This window comes from Equus caballus, chromosome 9 (genome assembly GCF_041296265.1).
Source record: "Equus caballus isolate H_3958 breed thoroughbred chromosome 9, TB-T2T, whole genome shotgun sequence".
NCBI lineage: Eukaryota > Metazoa > Chordata > Mammalia > Perissodactyla > Equidae > Equus > Equus caballus.
Genome location: NC_091692.1, coordinates 32,429,946 through 32,445,678, shown reverse-complemented (window position 1 = coordinate 32,445,678; position 15,733 = coordinate 32,429,946). Strand labels below are relative to the sequence as shown.

The 15,733-nt window shown below is 35.4% G+C and overlaps 1 protein-coding gene across 1 annotated transcript in view; it reads right to left on the bottom strand.

The window, feature by feature from the left end:
- Nucleotides 1–15,733, bottom strand: part of PXDNL (peroxidasin like) — a 69,811-nt gene that overhangs the window by 48,060 nt on the left and 6,018 nt on the right. Inside the window, 2 exon segments of the mRNA XM_023648330.2 lie at nucleotides 12,489–12,647; nucleotides 14,814–14,930. Coding sequence (XP_023504098.2) covers nucleotides 12,489–12,647; nucleotides 14,814–14,930 — 276 coding nt within the window.

Below are 15,733 nucleotides of genomic sequence, written 5' to 3'. Positions count from 1 at the left end.
TTTTTTCTTGAGCTTAACAGTGGACACAACATTTTCCTTATTCTTTCTCAACATCTTTTTGTAGTCTGGAAATAAAGGTATATGGTAACATCAAAAATTTATTGCTAGGTAAGATAAAAAGACTTAATCTTACTTTATTTCCTCAAAAGACACAAACTACCATGACTCACTTAATATGAAATGGGTACTTAGAATAGCCCTAACTATTAAGGAAATTGAATTCATAATTTTTTAAACTCCTAAAAAATAAATCTTTGGGAAAGAACTAGAATTTCTTTACTGGAGAAATCTGCCCAACAATTTCAGAAGAATTAACATCAATCCTATACAACCTCGTCTGGGAAATAAAAGAGGAGGGCATGTTCCTTGACTCTTGAGGAGGCTTACCCTAATATCAAAACCAGATAAAGACAATACCAAAAGAAAACAAAAGAAAAAAACTACAGACCAGTGCTTCTCATGAATATAAACACAAAAGTTATGAACAAAGCACCAGCAAATGAATGCTTCAATATAAAAAGATTTATAGACCATGACCACGTAGAGTTTATTCCAGGGATGCAAATCTAGTGCAAGATTTGAAAATTGATCAACGAAATCCACTGTAGTAACAGCTAAAGAAGAAAAGTCACATGATAATATCAATTAATGCAAAAAAGTGTTTGACTAGATTCAATAGTCATTTATGATTAAATAAAAACTCTCAGAAAAATAGAAATAGAAGAGAACTTGCACAACTTGAAAATGAGCATAGAGAAAAAAACCTATAATAAACGTTGCGCTTAATGGTGAAAGAGTGAATGGTTTCCCTCTCAGCGAACAAGGCAAGGATGACTGCTCTCATCACTCTTATTCAATACAGCTCTAGATGATCTAGCCAGCACCATATGGCAGGAGAAGGACATAGAAGGTATACAAATTGGGAAAATAAATACATAAAACTGTCCTCTTTGCAGATGATATGATTGTCCATGTAGAAAATTCTAAGAAATCTGAAAAAATACTTCAAAGTGAGCTCAATAAGATGGCAGGATAAAAGACGAATGTAAAAAAAAATCAACTGCATTTGTATATTCAAGCAATGAACATATGGACATAGAAATTTTAAAAACAATACCATTTACAAGTGTTCAAAAACATTAAAATGCTTCAGTCTAAATCTAACAAAATGGGGCCGGCCCGCTGGTGCAGCGGTTAAATTCACACCTTCAACTTCAGCGGCCTGGGGTTCACAGGTTCAGATCCTGAGTGCGGACACGGCATCGCTTGGCAAGCCATGCTGTGGTAGGCATCCCACATATAAAGTAGAGGAAGATGGGCACGGATGATAGCTCAGGGCCAGTCTCCCTCAGCAATAAAAAAGAGGAGGATTGGTGGCAGATGTTAGCTCTGGGCTAATCTTCCTCAAAACAAAACAAAACAAAATAAATCTAACAAAACGTATACAGCATGTGTATGCTGAAAATTACAAAATTCTGAGGTAAGAAATCAAATAAAATCTAAATAGATCAAGAGATATCAAATTCATGGATTGGAAGTCTCAAGTTAGTGAAAATGTCATTTCTCCGCAAATTGGTATTAGGTTTAATGCTATTCCTATCAAATCCTAGCAAGATTTATTCTTTGAAGATATAGACAAATTATTCTAAATTTTATATGGAAATATAAAGAAACTAGAATCACTAAAGAATTTTGACAAAGAAAAATAAAGTGAGAGTAATCAACCTACCAGATTTTAAGGCTGATTCTGTAGCTGCAGTAATCTGGATTGTGTGGTATTGGTACATGGCAGACACGGACACACCCATCAATGCAATGGAGTAAAGAACCCAGTAATGGAACTATACAAATATGCCCAAATGATTTTGACATAGGTGCAAAAACAATTCTATTGAGACCTTTCAACAAATGGTGCTGGAGTGATTAGGCAAAAAAAAAAAAAAAAAAAAAAAAAACCCACAAAAGAATGAACTGCAACCCAGTCTCACAAGTTATACAAAAATTCAGTCATAAAGGACAACAAACATAAATATAAAATGTAAAACTATGAAAATTTTAGGAAAAAACTCAGAAAAAATCTTTGGAATCTAGGGCCAAGCAAAGAGTTCTTAGACTTTGCATCAAAAGCACAATCCATCACAGAAAAAAAGTGATAAACTGGATTTCATCAAAATTAAAAATTTTGCTGTTGTGAAAGACCATGTCGAGAGGATGAAAAGACAAGTTACAGACTAAGAGAAAATATTTGCAAACCACATACACAACAAAGGGTTTGTGTCTAAAATATATAAAGAACCCACAAAATTCAACAGTACAAGAGCAAATAATTCACATAGAAAAGGGGCAAGGCATGACATTGCACTGAAGGGACTATACAGATGAGAAATAAGCATATGAAAAGATGCTCAACATCATTAGTCTTTAGGAAAATACAAATTAAAACCACTGTAAGATGTCACTATCCCCCTTTCCGAATAGCTAAAATAAAAAATAGTGACAACACAAATTGCTGGCGAGGGTGAAAGAAATTAGATCACTCATACATTGCTTGTGGGAATGTAAAATGGTGAAGGTACTCTGGAAAACAATGTAGAAATTTTCTTAAAAATTTAAACATGCAACTACCACACAACCCAGCAATTCCACTCTTGGGCACTCTTCCCAAAGAAAAAAAAAACTTAAATTCATCCAAAAGCCTGTACATGAATGTGTACAGTAGCTTTACTAGTAATAACCAGAAAATACAACCCAGATACCTTCAATGAATGAATGATTAAACAAATTGTTGTACATTCACACCATGGCTTACTACTCAGGGATAAAAAGAATGGTTGGTAAATAATTTAGTGATCAAAAGAGGTACTGATACACACAAAATCTGGATGAATCTCCAGATAATTATACTGAGTGAAAAAACCAACCCCAAAAGGTTACATGCTGTGTGATTCTATTTATATAACATTCTTGAAATGACAAAATTATAGAAATAGAGAACAGATTAGTAGCTGCCAGGGTTTTAGTTGGTAGTGAGTCTGGAATGGACAAGAATGGGAGAGAAGCAAGCATAGCTTAAAAAAGGACAGCATGAGGAATCCTTGTAGTTATGAGAATGTTCTGGATCTTGACATTTCAATATTCTGGTTGTGGTATTGTACTAGTTTTGAAAGAAGGGAAATTGGATAAAGGATATACTGGATCTCTCTGTGTTAGCTCTTACAACTGAGTGTGAATGTACTATTATCTCAAAATAAAAAGTTTAATTAAAATGTCAACTATGTGGACACATAAGGAGATCATAAACAGCAAACCCAGGTTAGTAACACATAGGTTGGAGTTGAGAGCAGATAGAAAAGAAAAGAGACATAAACAATTTTTAAGGATATTTGTAATGTTTATTTCTTCATTTGAGTAGTGGGTATAAGGGCTTTCATCACATCTCTTGATATCTTTTTGTATGACTGAAATAAAAATATATGACAACATGAAAAATGTATTACTAAGATAAAAAGATGCTGTTCTTAAAGTGAGAATTTTATCTTGTTTTATTAAAATCTTACATTATATGCTAAGCTAACACATGTATTTGGCTTGCTGAAAGCATGACTTTAGAGATTCCTGACAACAGCTAGATTCACGTCAATGACAACGGACATCTCATGGGGACCAATGATCTAATAGTCAGAGACCCTCCTGATTCAACCAAGAGATTTCTAACATCTAACCTTTCATGTCATGGCCACAGTTATCTGATTTACTGTATCTCCATCCACTTTCACCTTGTGTCACAACAGCTACTCGTTACTATAGGTTGCACCATCACTTAAAATTTTTTGGAAATATTTAATACCACACTCTAAAGCAAAACCTCCTCTGTCTATTACTCTTTCATCTCCTCATTTTGACTTCGTCTAGACTCCTGGGAACCTTCTTCTTCTTGTCTGTTGACCAACACGCTCCTAGTTTCATTCTCTTCCCTTTTTAGCCAAGATTATCACCTCTACAACTTTCCTTCCAAAACTCCCAACTCCTTTACTCCATTGTCCTTCTGCCCAACATACCTCACCCCTCCCTGCAAAATATCTGGCATGGTCATATGTTCTGGTTTGTCACTTCAGATCCTATTTAACAATAATTTTTTTAAATTAAGCCTTTACTATCCTTTTCAAGTCACTTACTTCATCTTTTGGCACACCCTTCTCCTACAAAATATCGGCATCTTCTACTTCACAGAAAAAATAAAAGCCATCAGACTATAAATTCCTCAAGTTCCTATACCCCTTCTCTTTTCTAGAGGTACCTATCCATCCATTCTTAGCTCCCCTCCTCTCCTCATCTAAACTAAAGAAATACCTCTTCTCTTATCTTAAAGGCAAATTGCTTCATGGGATTTGAAATTCTGTCCCATCTTGCTACCTGAGTGATCTTGAACCATCCATTACTCACTCTCTCTTCCATCTTTCTGACTTCTCCTTCCCTCCAGAAAATACTTTAGAAAAACAGACTTTTCCGCTTATTGGCCCATGGCCCTGCCCCATCTTGACTGCCAGGTTCTTACTGCTTCTCTTCATGAAGAAACTTCTTGCAAAACAAATAGTCTCTGCTCATCACCTCCTAACTCCTTTACTCCTTAGCCTACTTCCATTAAGGCTTTGGTTCACTTGATTGTATGAAAAGTGTTTTTGTCTAGGTCTTTACATTCAGAATCTTAAAAAGAGAAAAAAAGAATCTAGTCTTTATTGAAAGCACATTTTGGTGGCTTTTGACACATTTGATCACTCTTTCCTTCTGGAGATAGGTTTTTTCCTGGCTGTTGAGACTCTTGTCTCCTCTGGGTTTGTGTGTCATACTGGGCATTCCTTTATGATACCATTCAGAGCTTTTCTATCCCTCTACACTCTAAGGAAGTCCCATCCTTGGCCTTCTCACCTTCTCATTCAACATATCACCTTAGCTGTAAATGACTTCATTCACAACCATGGTCTGTACAACTAGCTCCATGCTCATAAACCAACCATCTCCTAGATATCTACATTCAATCTCAACAAGGAAAAATACAATTTTATTATTTATGTATAATAGGCTTTCCTCATACAGAATTCAAAAACATTTACAAATAGACTATCAGAAATTATAAGAGTTTAGCAAAATCACAGGATAAGACATCAATAAGTTAAAATTATTTTCCTTTCTACAGGACAAATTTAACTTTTTCCCAGATTATCCTCATTATCTTTCCCCATTTGCTATTTTATTTGTCTTTTTTTGGTATTGAACTAGGGAATTCTTCAGATAGTACAGATAACAAAAAAAACATTTGTCAGTTATATGTGTTGCAATATTGTCTGTTTCTGACTTGTTTTAAATGAATAAAAGATATAAATTTTAACACAGACTATTAATCTTTTATAGGCTAGTGGTTTTTATATCTTGCTTTAAAAATTCTTTTGTATTACTATCACAAAATTTGTTTTCAGAAATATTTAAATATTTTCTTTTTAACAATAAAGTCATTTCTTAATCTGGAATTGATTTGGGGGTATAGAGTAAAGTAAGAATGAAATTTCATGTTTTCTCTGTGGATAATGAGTAGCCCATCACTATTGAGATCGACTTTCTGTTGTAATGAGTAATGCCACCACTGTAATATATGATCTTTCTTTCTGTTCCATTGGTCAACTTGGCAATTACCGAGCCAATAATACAATATGTTAATTATTATCGATTTATAATATCTTGCTGTTAGATTATCTTGGATCTTTGCTCTTTCATATGCATTTTGAAATCAGACTTTCATCTTCCACCAAAAACCCTTTCAGGATTTTCATTGAAATTGTATTGACTTATAAATCAATATTGGAAGGATTAACATCTTTACAATACTAAGTATTTGTCTTCTTCAGTTTCTTTCAATGACGTTTTATTTTTTCAATGATGTTTTATTCTTTTTCTACACAGTTCTTGCACATATTTTGTTAGGTTTATTTATTTATTTAAAAATTTATTTTACTGTCATAGAAACACTTAACACGAGATCTACCCTCTTCACGAATTTTTAGTTATTAATCAAGGGGTATAAAGGGATATAAACAAGACGACTAACTTCTAGAGATCTGCTGTACAGCGCTGTACTTATGGTCAACACTAATGTCCATTTATTTTTAACTAAATTAAACTGTCTTGCTATTTTGAGGAGTATCATTTTAAAAATAAAATTAGGTATTCTGTTTGTTGCTGGCCTGTAGAAAGGAAAATAATTTTAACTTGTTGATGTCCTATCCCATGATCTTGCTAAACTCTGATAATTTCTGCTAGTCTATTTGTAGATGTTTTTGAATTCTGTATGAGGAAAGCCTATTATACATAAATAATAAAATTGTATGTATTCCTTCTAAATTCATAATATTTGCTTCTATTTCTTTCCTTTTTTCACAGGCTAGGACCTTCCATTACAGCATTGAGTAAATGCAATCTTCTTTCTAATTCCAAAGGGGATATTTGTAACATTTTATCTCTTTTTTTTTAAAGATTGGCACCTGGGCTAACAACTGTTGCCAATCTTTTTTTTTTTTTTTTCCTGCTTTATCTCCCCAACCACCCCCCGACACACACACACAGTTGTATATCTTAGTTGCACGTCCTTCTAGTTGTGGGATGTGGGACACCGCCTCAACGTGGCCTGACCAGCGGTGCCATGTCTGCACCCAGGATCCAAACCTGGGCCGCGGCAGCAGAGAGCACGAACTTAACCACTCTGCCACGGAGCGGGCCCCTCTAACATTTCATCTTGAAAAATATTATTTCCTGTATTTTTCCTACAAAAAATGCTTTTCTTTTTTGAAAACATTTTAGTTGTTTATTTTATAGTGCCAAATTTTTCCTAATAATGAATGGATGATAAATTTAGTCAAATGTTTTCTCTGTATCTATTACAATCATGACGTCCTCCATTAGTCTATTAATGTCAGTGGGTTCAGTTTTGATAAAGATTATTCAGAGCTTTTTCTCACAATGTCTTTTATTAGTTAAAGTTGGAGACTATTCTGTCTTCCATTCTCTGGAAGAGTTTGTACAAGACTGGATTGATCTTTATCTTAGAACATTTATAGAATTGGTCTACAAATTAACTACCAGATTTTTTCTCCTTTCTTATCTTTTATGAAAAGAATTAATTTCTTGGTTTTCTAATTCCATCTTTTTCACTTGTCTGATTGAAACTTATAACCATATTTTTATTTTTTGCTACTTACCCTTGATATTTTTGCATTTGCTCTTTTAAAAGGCTGGAATTAATAGATTAACCAATCCTTCACCTTAGATATACAAGAGGATTATACCACTTTAATTTCAATAACCATTTTCGCAACTGATATTCCATTGCTAGGTAATATTTAATTACGTTATTTTTGTTCAGCACGCATCTAAATAATAATAGTTATTATTATTTGATACTGATATGAAATCTGCTGTTAATTTAATTGCTGTACGTGATTTGTCTTTTCTCTCTAATCAGTAATACCCCTAGCATGACCACCCATTGAGTGAGGAAACCCTGTCAGCAGGGACTGTGGAATAGACTGTAAGAAGAAACAAGGTTGCCCGAGAGGCCAGAAGTTGGAGCTGGGTCTCCCATTCCAGAGAACTGAGTAGTAGAGGGACCTCAATGTGGTCTCTGAATAATACATATGAATGCTGGAGAAGTGGCCATGCAGAAGACCCTGATGACAAGACCAGACAAAACCCAGCAGCAACAAAAAAGAGAGGATCATCTTGCCACTCACTGGCCGCCAATCAATCTGCCTATCTCTTCCTCTCTCCTTCTGTGCCATCACTAGGAAGGAAGAATTAAAAGATAAAAAGAAGCATGGGAAGACCAAACTAAGGCTTGCCTACTCCCAGTCCCTATCTCAGATGGACCCACCCACTGGAGTCACCACTGCAGCTCGCACTGAGACAGCAAGGAAAAGAACTATGAGTACACTGTGAAATTTACATTTAGAAAAAAAGATTTGGAGTCTTGTGGTTTGGCAGGATAATAGTGGCATTTCCTCTTTCTTTAAAAAAGAAAATCATCAAACAGCAACAGGGAGAATGAGAAACTGAAATGTACTACCAGTTTTGTTTATAAAACTATTGTTTTATTTTCGGTAAAGCTAGGGGAACGCTAAAGCTCACTCCACCAAAAAAGTTAAAGGAAGGCTACCGAAAGCAGAGAAGACTCAGTGGAGATCTGTGTAGGAGAGGCAGTGACACAGGTCAGGAGGGCCAGGCACACACACTGGCTGAGGTGGAAGAACTTCTCCAGAACGAAATCTGTGTGATATGCACTCAACTGTACTTTCATATATCTACCCAGTTATCCCCAAATCGGTTTTTTTTTTTGAGGAAGATTAGTCCTGAGCTAACATCTGTCCCCATCTTCCTCTATTTTATATGTGGGACACCTGCCACAGAGTGGCTTGATAAGCAGTACGTAGGTCCACCCCCAGGATCCGAACTGGCAAACCTCAAGCCACTAAAGTGGAGCTTATGCCACGGGCCGATCCCCACCCCCAATCTTTTATTGAATTATTATCTTTTCCTTACTAAGAAGAAATGTCATCTTTTTCATACATTATGGTCTCGTGTAATTGAATCTACTTGTAGATTACATATTGCGTCTTAGTACAATATCTGGGTACTGTTTTAATTATTGTAGTTTTATTATGTATTTTATTATTTAGTGTGATTAGTACTCCTTAACTATGGTTCTTTTTTTGAATTTTCCTGGTTATTCTTTCTTGTGTCTCTTGGCTAATTATAATTACCTGTCTCTCCAAATCTGTATTAAAGGAAAGTAATGGTAGCAGAAGTCATTGGTCTATTCCTCTCTTTAGTGAAAATTTTCATATAATTTTTCTATTAAGCAGGATTTTGGCTAATGAGTTCAGTAGATCTATTTTATTACATTGAAGAAATGTCTATTCAGACCTATTATACTGCATTTTTAATGAGAATGAATGTTGAATTTTATCAAATGTCTTTTTAGTGTTTATGGAAAGAATCATGATTTTTCTCCCTAAATCTGTTAATTTGGTAAAAATATTAATAGCATTCCTATTATTGTACTATCCTTGAATTTCTGGATAAACACCACAGTTGTGGATTAAACTTTTTAAATGTGCTACTGGATTCTTTATGATTTATGATTATATTTATTTATTTACATTCCTGGAGTTTTTGCATAGATATATGAGATAGATTTCTTCTTTTATATTTTAATGAATTCTTAGGATTTCATTATCAAGACTATTCTTGTTTCACTAAAAATATTTTATAGCGTTCATTACTTTCCAATCCCTGAAACAATTTGAATAGCATTGGAATTCTTTGCTATTTAAAGATGTGATGGTTTTCTTTGGGAAACCACCTGACTATATGCTTTTATTGGGTTAGCTTTTTCACAGTTTAATATTCAGAGTAATTAACAATGTATACAGTCATGCCAGAGAGTAACAGCAGGGTATCTGCAGTGCTCTGATCTTTGGCAATTCTTTTGCTACCCTGCTATATTCTGTTTGGATTTCTACCTCTTCTGGAATTAGTTTTCATTAACTATACTACATGTTTCTTTTTTCTTTCTTTTTTTAAGATTAGCACCTAACATCTGTTGCCAATCTTATTTTTTTTTCTTCTTTTCCCCAGTACATAGTTGTGTATTCTAGTTGTGAGCATCTCTGGTTGTGCCATGTGGGACACTGCCTCAGCATGGCTTGATGAGCGGTGCCATGTCTGTGCCCAGGATCCAAACTGGTGAAACTCTTGGCCACTGAAGCAGAGTGTGCGAACTTAACCACTCGGCCATGGGGCTGGCCACTATATGTTTCTATAAAATTACCAGTTTTATCTACCATTTATAATATATTTCCATATAGTTGAGCAAAATATTAGAGGAAAAAATAAAACCATTGCCTAACTAAAGGTTAGAAGCATCTCTGGGAGGAAAACACAGAAAGGGACATCAGGGGAACATGAGACAGGCCAGTGAAATGACATAGAAACAAATAGTTAAAAGGAATTAAAAAAAAAATGTCCTCCTTTTAAAAAAGATATTAAGGTAAAAACCTCCTGATTTTTTGGCTAGCTGAAATCCAGTTCAAAAGTAGCTCTAAACATTTTGCAGACCACCTTTCAGCATTTCCTCTTAGACAAAATGAGCCAAAGAAGTGGAGGTTTCTAAGGGCTTGTCATATCCCTTCATCTTTCTACAACAGTAGTTTCAGGTTTTCCCTTGCCTTTGAGTTGCTATTTGCACACCCTCATCTTTTTTTCTTTCATAGAACCTCAACTTCCACAGAAAAAAACAAGCATTTGATATCTCTAAAATACACTGAGAGTGGAATCGATAATAGACCAGACACAGACCTTGGTTCAAGGTAGTCTCACGTGTGTGTCCCAGCATCAGAAACACTTCAACGTTACTGGTGCTTCTTCTCACACCTACACTGCTGTGTCTGGCAGTAGTTTGTTTCTACTTTCATATGCTCTTTTCTAAATATGTGTTATCTCTGAATTCAGATTTACCACATCAAAACAAATTATAGCAAACTTGTGGAGAAACTTAGGAAAATATATTTAAATGTAAAGCAGTGTTGAAAATGTAATTTAGGTGCTATAGATACTGTAATTAAGTTCCTTCATTTCCACATAAGCCAGGAACTAAGAAATTTCAATAGTATTCAATAAGAAGCATTTTTCATTCTTATGTTGGAATTATCTTTAAAAATTTAAACCTTGAGTTTTCTCTTTTTTTACATGTCAGTGAACAATAAACTAGGGACAAATAACACTACCTCATTCCAGAATACTACTATTTATGATATGCCAAAGTACTGCTTTGACATCATAAGTCTGAAGATTTTTTTCCCATTCCATAGGTCATCTTTTCACTTTGTTGATGGTTTCTTTTGCTGTGCAGAGGCTTTTCAGTTTAATGTAGTCCCACTGTTTATTTTTTATTTTGTTGCTTATACTTTAGGCATGATTTCCAAAAAATCACTACCAAGACCCACGTCAAAAAGCTTTTTTGCTATGTTTCCTTCTAGGAGTTTCACAGTTTCAAATCTTACATGTAAGTCTTTAATCCATTTTGAGTTAATTTTTGTAAGTGGTGTAAGATAGGGGTCAAGTTTCATTCTTTTACATGTGATTATCCAATTTTCCCAGTTCCGTTTATGGAAGAGACTGTCTTTTCTCCATTGAGTGTTCTTGGCTCCCTCATCAAATGTTAGTTAACCATATGTGCTTGGGTTTATTTCTGGGCTTTTGATTCTGTTCCATTGGACTGTTTTTATGCCAGTATCATACTTTTTTAATTACTACAGCTTTATATTATATCTTGAAATCAGGAAGTGTGATGCTTCTTGCTTTATTCTTCTTTCTCAGGAATTCTTTGGCTATTTGGGGTCTTTTGTGGTTCCAGATAAATTTTAGGAGTGTTTTTTTCTATTCTGTAAAAAATACCATTGAAATCTTGATAGAGATTGCATTGAATCTACAGATGCTCTGGTAGTAGTCACATTTTAACAATATTAGTTCTTCTAATTCATGAACAGAAGATACCTTTCCATTTATTTGTATCTTTGATTTCTTTCATCAGTGTCTTATAGTTTTCAGAGTAGAGATCTTTCACCTCCTTCGTTAAGTTTATTCCTAAGTATTTTACGATCCAGCAATTTCACTTCTGGGAATATATCCAAAGGAAACAAAAGCACTAACTCAAAAAGATATCTGCACCCCATGTTCATAGCAGCATTATTTATAATGGCTAAGACCTGGAAACAAGGTAAGTAACCACTCATAGGTGAATGGATAAAGAAGATGTGGTACACAAACACAAAACACACACACTGGAATATTATTCAGCCATAAAAAATGAGGAAATTCTACCATTTGCAACAACATGGATGGACCTTGAAGGCATTATGCTGAGTGAAATAAGCCAGGCATAGAAAGACAAATACTGTATGATCTTACTAATATGTAGAATCTTAAAAACAACAACAACAACAAAACCCCACACTAAACTCATAGAAAAAGGGATCAGATTTGTAGTTACCAGAGGTGCAGGGTGTGGGGAGGAGAATTGGAGGAAGGTGGTCAAAAGGTACAAACTTCCAGTTATAAGATGAATAAGTACTGGGGAGGTACTGTACAACAGGATGACTATCGCTAACACTGCTGTATGATATACAGGAAAGTTGTTAAGAGAGTAAATCCTAAGAGTTCTCATCACAAGGAGAAATTTTTTTTCTTTTGATTCTGTCTACATGTTATGATGGATGTTAATTAAATGTATTGTGGTAATTGTTTTACAATATATGTAAATCAAACCATCCTGCTGTATACTTCAAATTTATACAGTGATGTATGTCAATTATTTCTCAATGAAACTGGGGAAAGAAAGAGACATTCTCTTCAGGATGTGCAAACGCAATCACAGCACTCATTACCTTTGGATTTTATAGTCAGCTGGACAGACACTTTTTTCACTCCCAATGGACTGACTGCTTGACAGTCATATTGGCCTTGATCATGATGCACTACATTGTCAATTCTCAAAGTGCCCGAGGAGAGAACTGTATGCTGACCTTCCTGAGGGAGCCGCCCTCCTGCAAAGAGGGAAAGAAAGTACTTTGTATTGCATGTGTATGGCTCAAAAATGTGAAAGCTAGAAATGTATAATTGTCCTGGGTAGAGGTTGGAAACTGTCTTTCAGGAAGTCCTTGGTGTCAGGGAATAAATACTGTGATGGCTTCTCCCTAACATTGCATCCAGGAAACCCTCTTGACTGATCCAACAGGAGAACAGCTCGGCCTCCTAACAAATTCCCCCACCTTCATGTTGGCCCTGTAGCCGCCCCTGACGTAGGAAGGGTTAATAATCACTGGAAAAAGCTTGCCAACAAACTGTGACCCGGAGGTGAGAAGGCCGGTTAGCCAATGACGGGTAAGACCCCCTGGGGGGGCAACCTAAGCCAGGCGGCGGCCGCCCGGGGGCACAGATGGAGAAACGATATCGATATCGGGAGCAAGAGGGACCGTTGCCTAAGAGACCTTGCCTGCTCTGAGATAAAAATATGGGAGCACAGCAACAACATGATAATATCAAAAAAGAGGCCAAGGGAGGGCTCCTGGAGAAATCACTAAGAATTTTTGGCATTCGCTAATTACTTCATCCAGAACACCTGTGTATGTTTAACAGATGTAAGCTATGTATATATTGAAACGCTGGTTATAATAAACTCAGAGTGGCCATCAGCCCTCTCCGCATCTATCCTGATGTGTACATTGGATTGCGACACCGACAGGCCCCTCAGTTTTACTTATCCCAGTTAAAGGGCAAATTTCAAAACCAGACTACTCACAATCTCACTCTTGCTTTCAGTGGCTCCTATTACTCTTAGAATAAAAACTAAAATTCCTAAGAAGGCATATGAGGCATTACATAGGCTTACCCACATCTTCTTCTGTAGCATTATCCCCCTAATCCCTTACTCAATGTAGGACAAAAAGGCAAAATTTGGCTAGGAGAGAAATTACTTTTGCATTTGTTTATACTGAAAAAGTTTTTATTCCTAAATTATCTGCATAATGATTACTAAATGAAACTTTCAGATACCTCCATAACACTTGTTTAAATCATGTATGCAATATTTGGAACATAAAAACATTATAGATTTATAACATTTAAAGGGCTGAGATAGCATATCAAGAATGCAGATTTTTGTGACACTGATAATCCTGACAGCCACACCTCAGGCCATCATTGTACTTCTTACCTCTGAGCTTATACTCAGCCTACACTCTCTGTAGTTACTAACAAGCAAATAAGTTGTCATTCTTAAGTATTTCAGTGAAAATCTGTGCCGTATTAAATGTCTTGTTATAGAAGGAAAAAATAATAGCTAACCTTTATTGAGTATGTACACTTACGTGCCAGCCCCTGTTTTAAATGTATATGAGTATAAATACATTCAAATCAGTCCCCACAACCACCCTATGGTGTAGGAGACATCACCACCCGCAGCATTAAAATGAGGAGACTGGTAAAAGCTGTTAAATAGCTTGATCAAGGTCTACAACTAATAAACAAGGTTGTGGGAATGTGACTCTCAGCTTCCTGGCTCCGAAGTCCACTTCCTACCCACTCTAATCTTGTAAAGACCAGAGCAAAAACTTTAGTCAAGAGAAATTCACAAATGTTGATGTATTTAGAATTCAAGCTGATACCTAAACTAATGTAGAAGTTAGGAATTCCAAGCCCAGAGAAATCTTAGACAAGTTCTCATCTCATAGACTGTCAACCTTGTTCTGTAAAGTTCCCTGGAAGTGCCCGGGCCCTCTGGTGGGGAAGGTGGCCCCCACCTGCCAGGCCCCACACTCTACCCACACGTCAGTGACAGCAGCTCTCTTTTATCCATTTAATGTTAGAGCTTCCCTTATGATTCCATTTCATTTACAATTTCATTTTTTACTAAAAGAGAATTTTGCCACTTTTAAAAAATGTTTCAAATCACTGAACTGTCCAGTAATTGTCTTTTAAAAATCAGGAAACTGAGTTTCAGAGAGGATGATGTAAAGAAGGCCACACTTTCAAATGATGAAACTTAAACCATCACAGAAATTATGATGACACACTTAAATCAAAGATTATTTTCTGGGTGATGGTTTCATGTCCATGATATACCTATGATAATTAGTTTAAACTACGTTTTACACTCCACTAAAAAGAAGATATTTATTTCTTCACACAATTGGTTGTAGATATGGTAATACCTGCTTTTGTCCAGACAATTCCTGGAGGTGGTTTGCCTTCTGCTTCACAAAGAAATTCTACAGCATGTCCTTCTAGCACCACTTGATTCTTTGGGCTCATTGTAAATTGTGGAGGAGCTAAGGAGAATGAAAAATTACACCAAAATTGAAAATTATTTTATAAGTTTTAGTAAGAGAGAAAAGGAAATATATTTAAATATCTTGTGTAGTTAGAATTTGTTTCCAATTATTTATGGTGAAGGATATTAAGAGCGTGTAAGTGCTTGTGTATGTTTGTGCCTGCTTGCAAGGAAACCAGAAACATGCATATCTGGTTTGCAAAGCAGAAAAGCAGTAGTCAATAAAAAAGAATTTTTTCAATATCTTATGAGAGAGGCTTCATATGATTAAATCCTCATAGGTGTCATTTATTGGCTGTACTAGAGACATTTAAGACTACAAATCATATCTGAATCATTAACAAAATCATTTTCTCTAAACTTTCACATACAGAATAAAATTTTAAATGTTTCTGTATTAATTTCAGAAAAAACAACTATGCTCCTTAAGATGAATGTTCCCACAATACATGATATGACGCCTTTGAAAAGTCACAGTTAAGTCAAAATCCAGAGATTTCCAAATATTCAGATCTTTGACGGTTGACTTTGCTTGAATAATGAATAGCTAGTGCTGATATACAGTTATAGTGTCTGTTCATGACTCTCATTAATATGAAAAATAAACCAATGTGGCAAGGGCACAACGATCTTTAACAATACCTAAGTGATGACAATTTAGAAACAACTTTCTGAGATGACCTGACAAATCACTTCTCTTTGAAGTGAGATCTTTTCACAACTCTTGCTACTCTGTGCTCCCACCCACCATCTGCAAATACAAGAAACATGCTAAAATAAATAATATTTGGCAGTGTATTT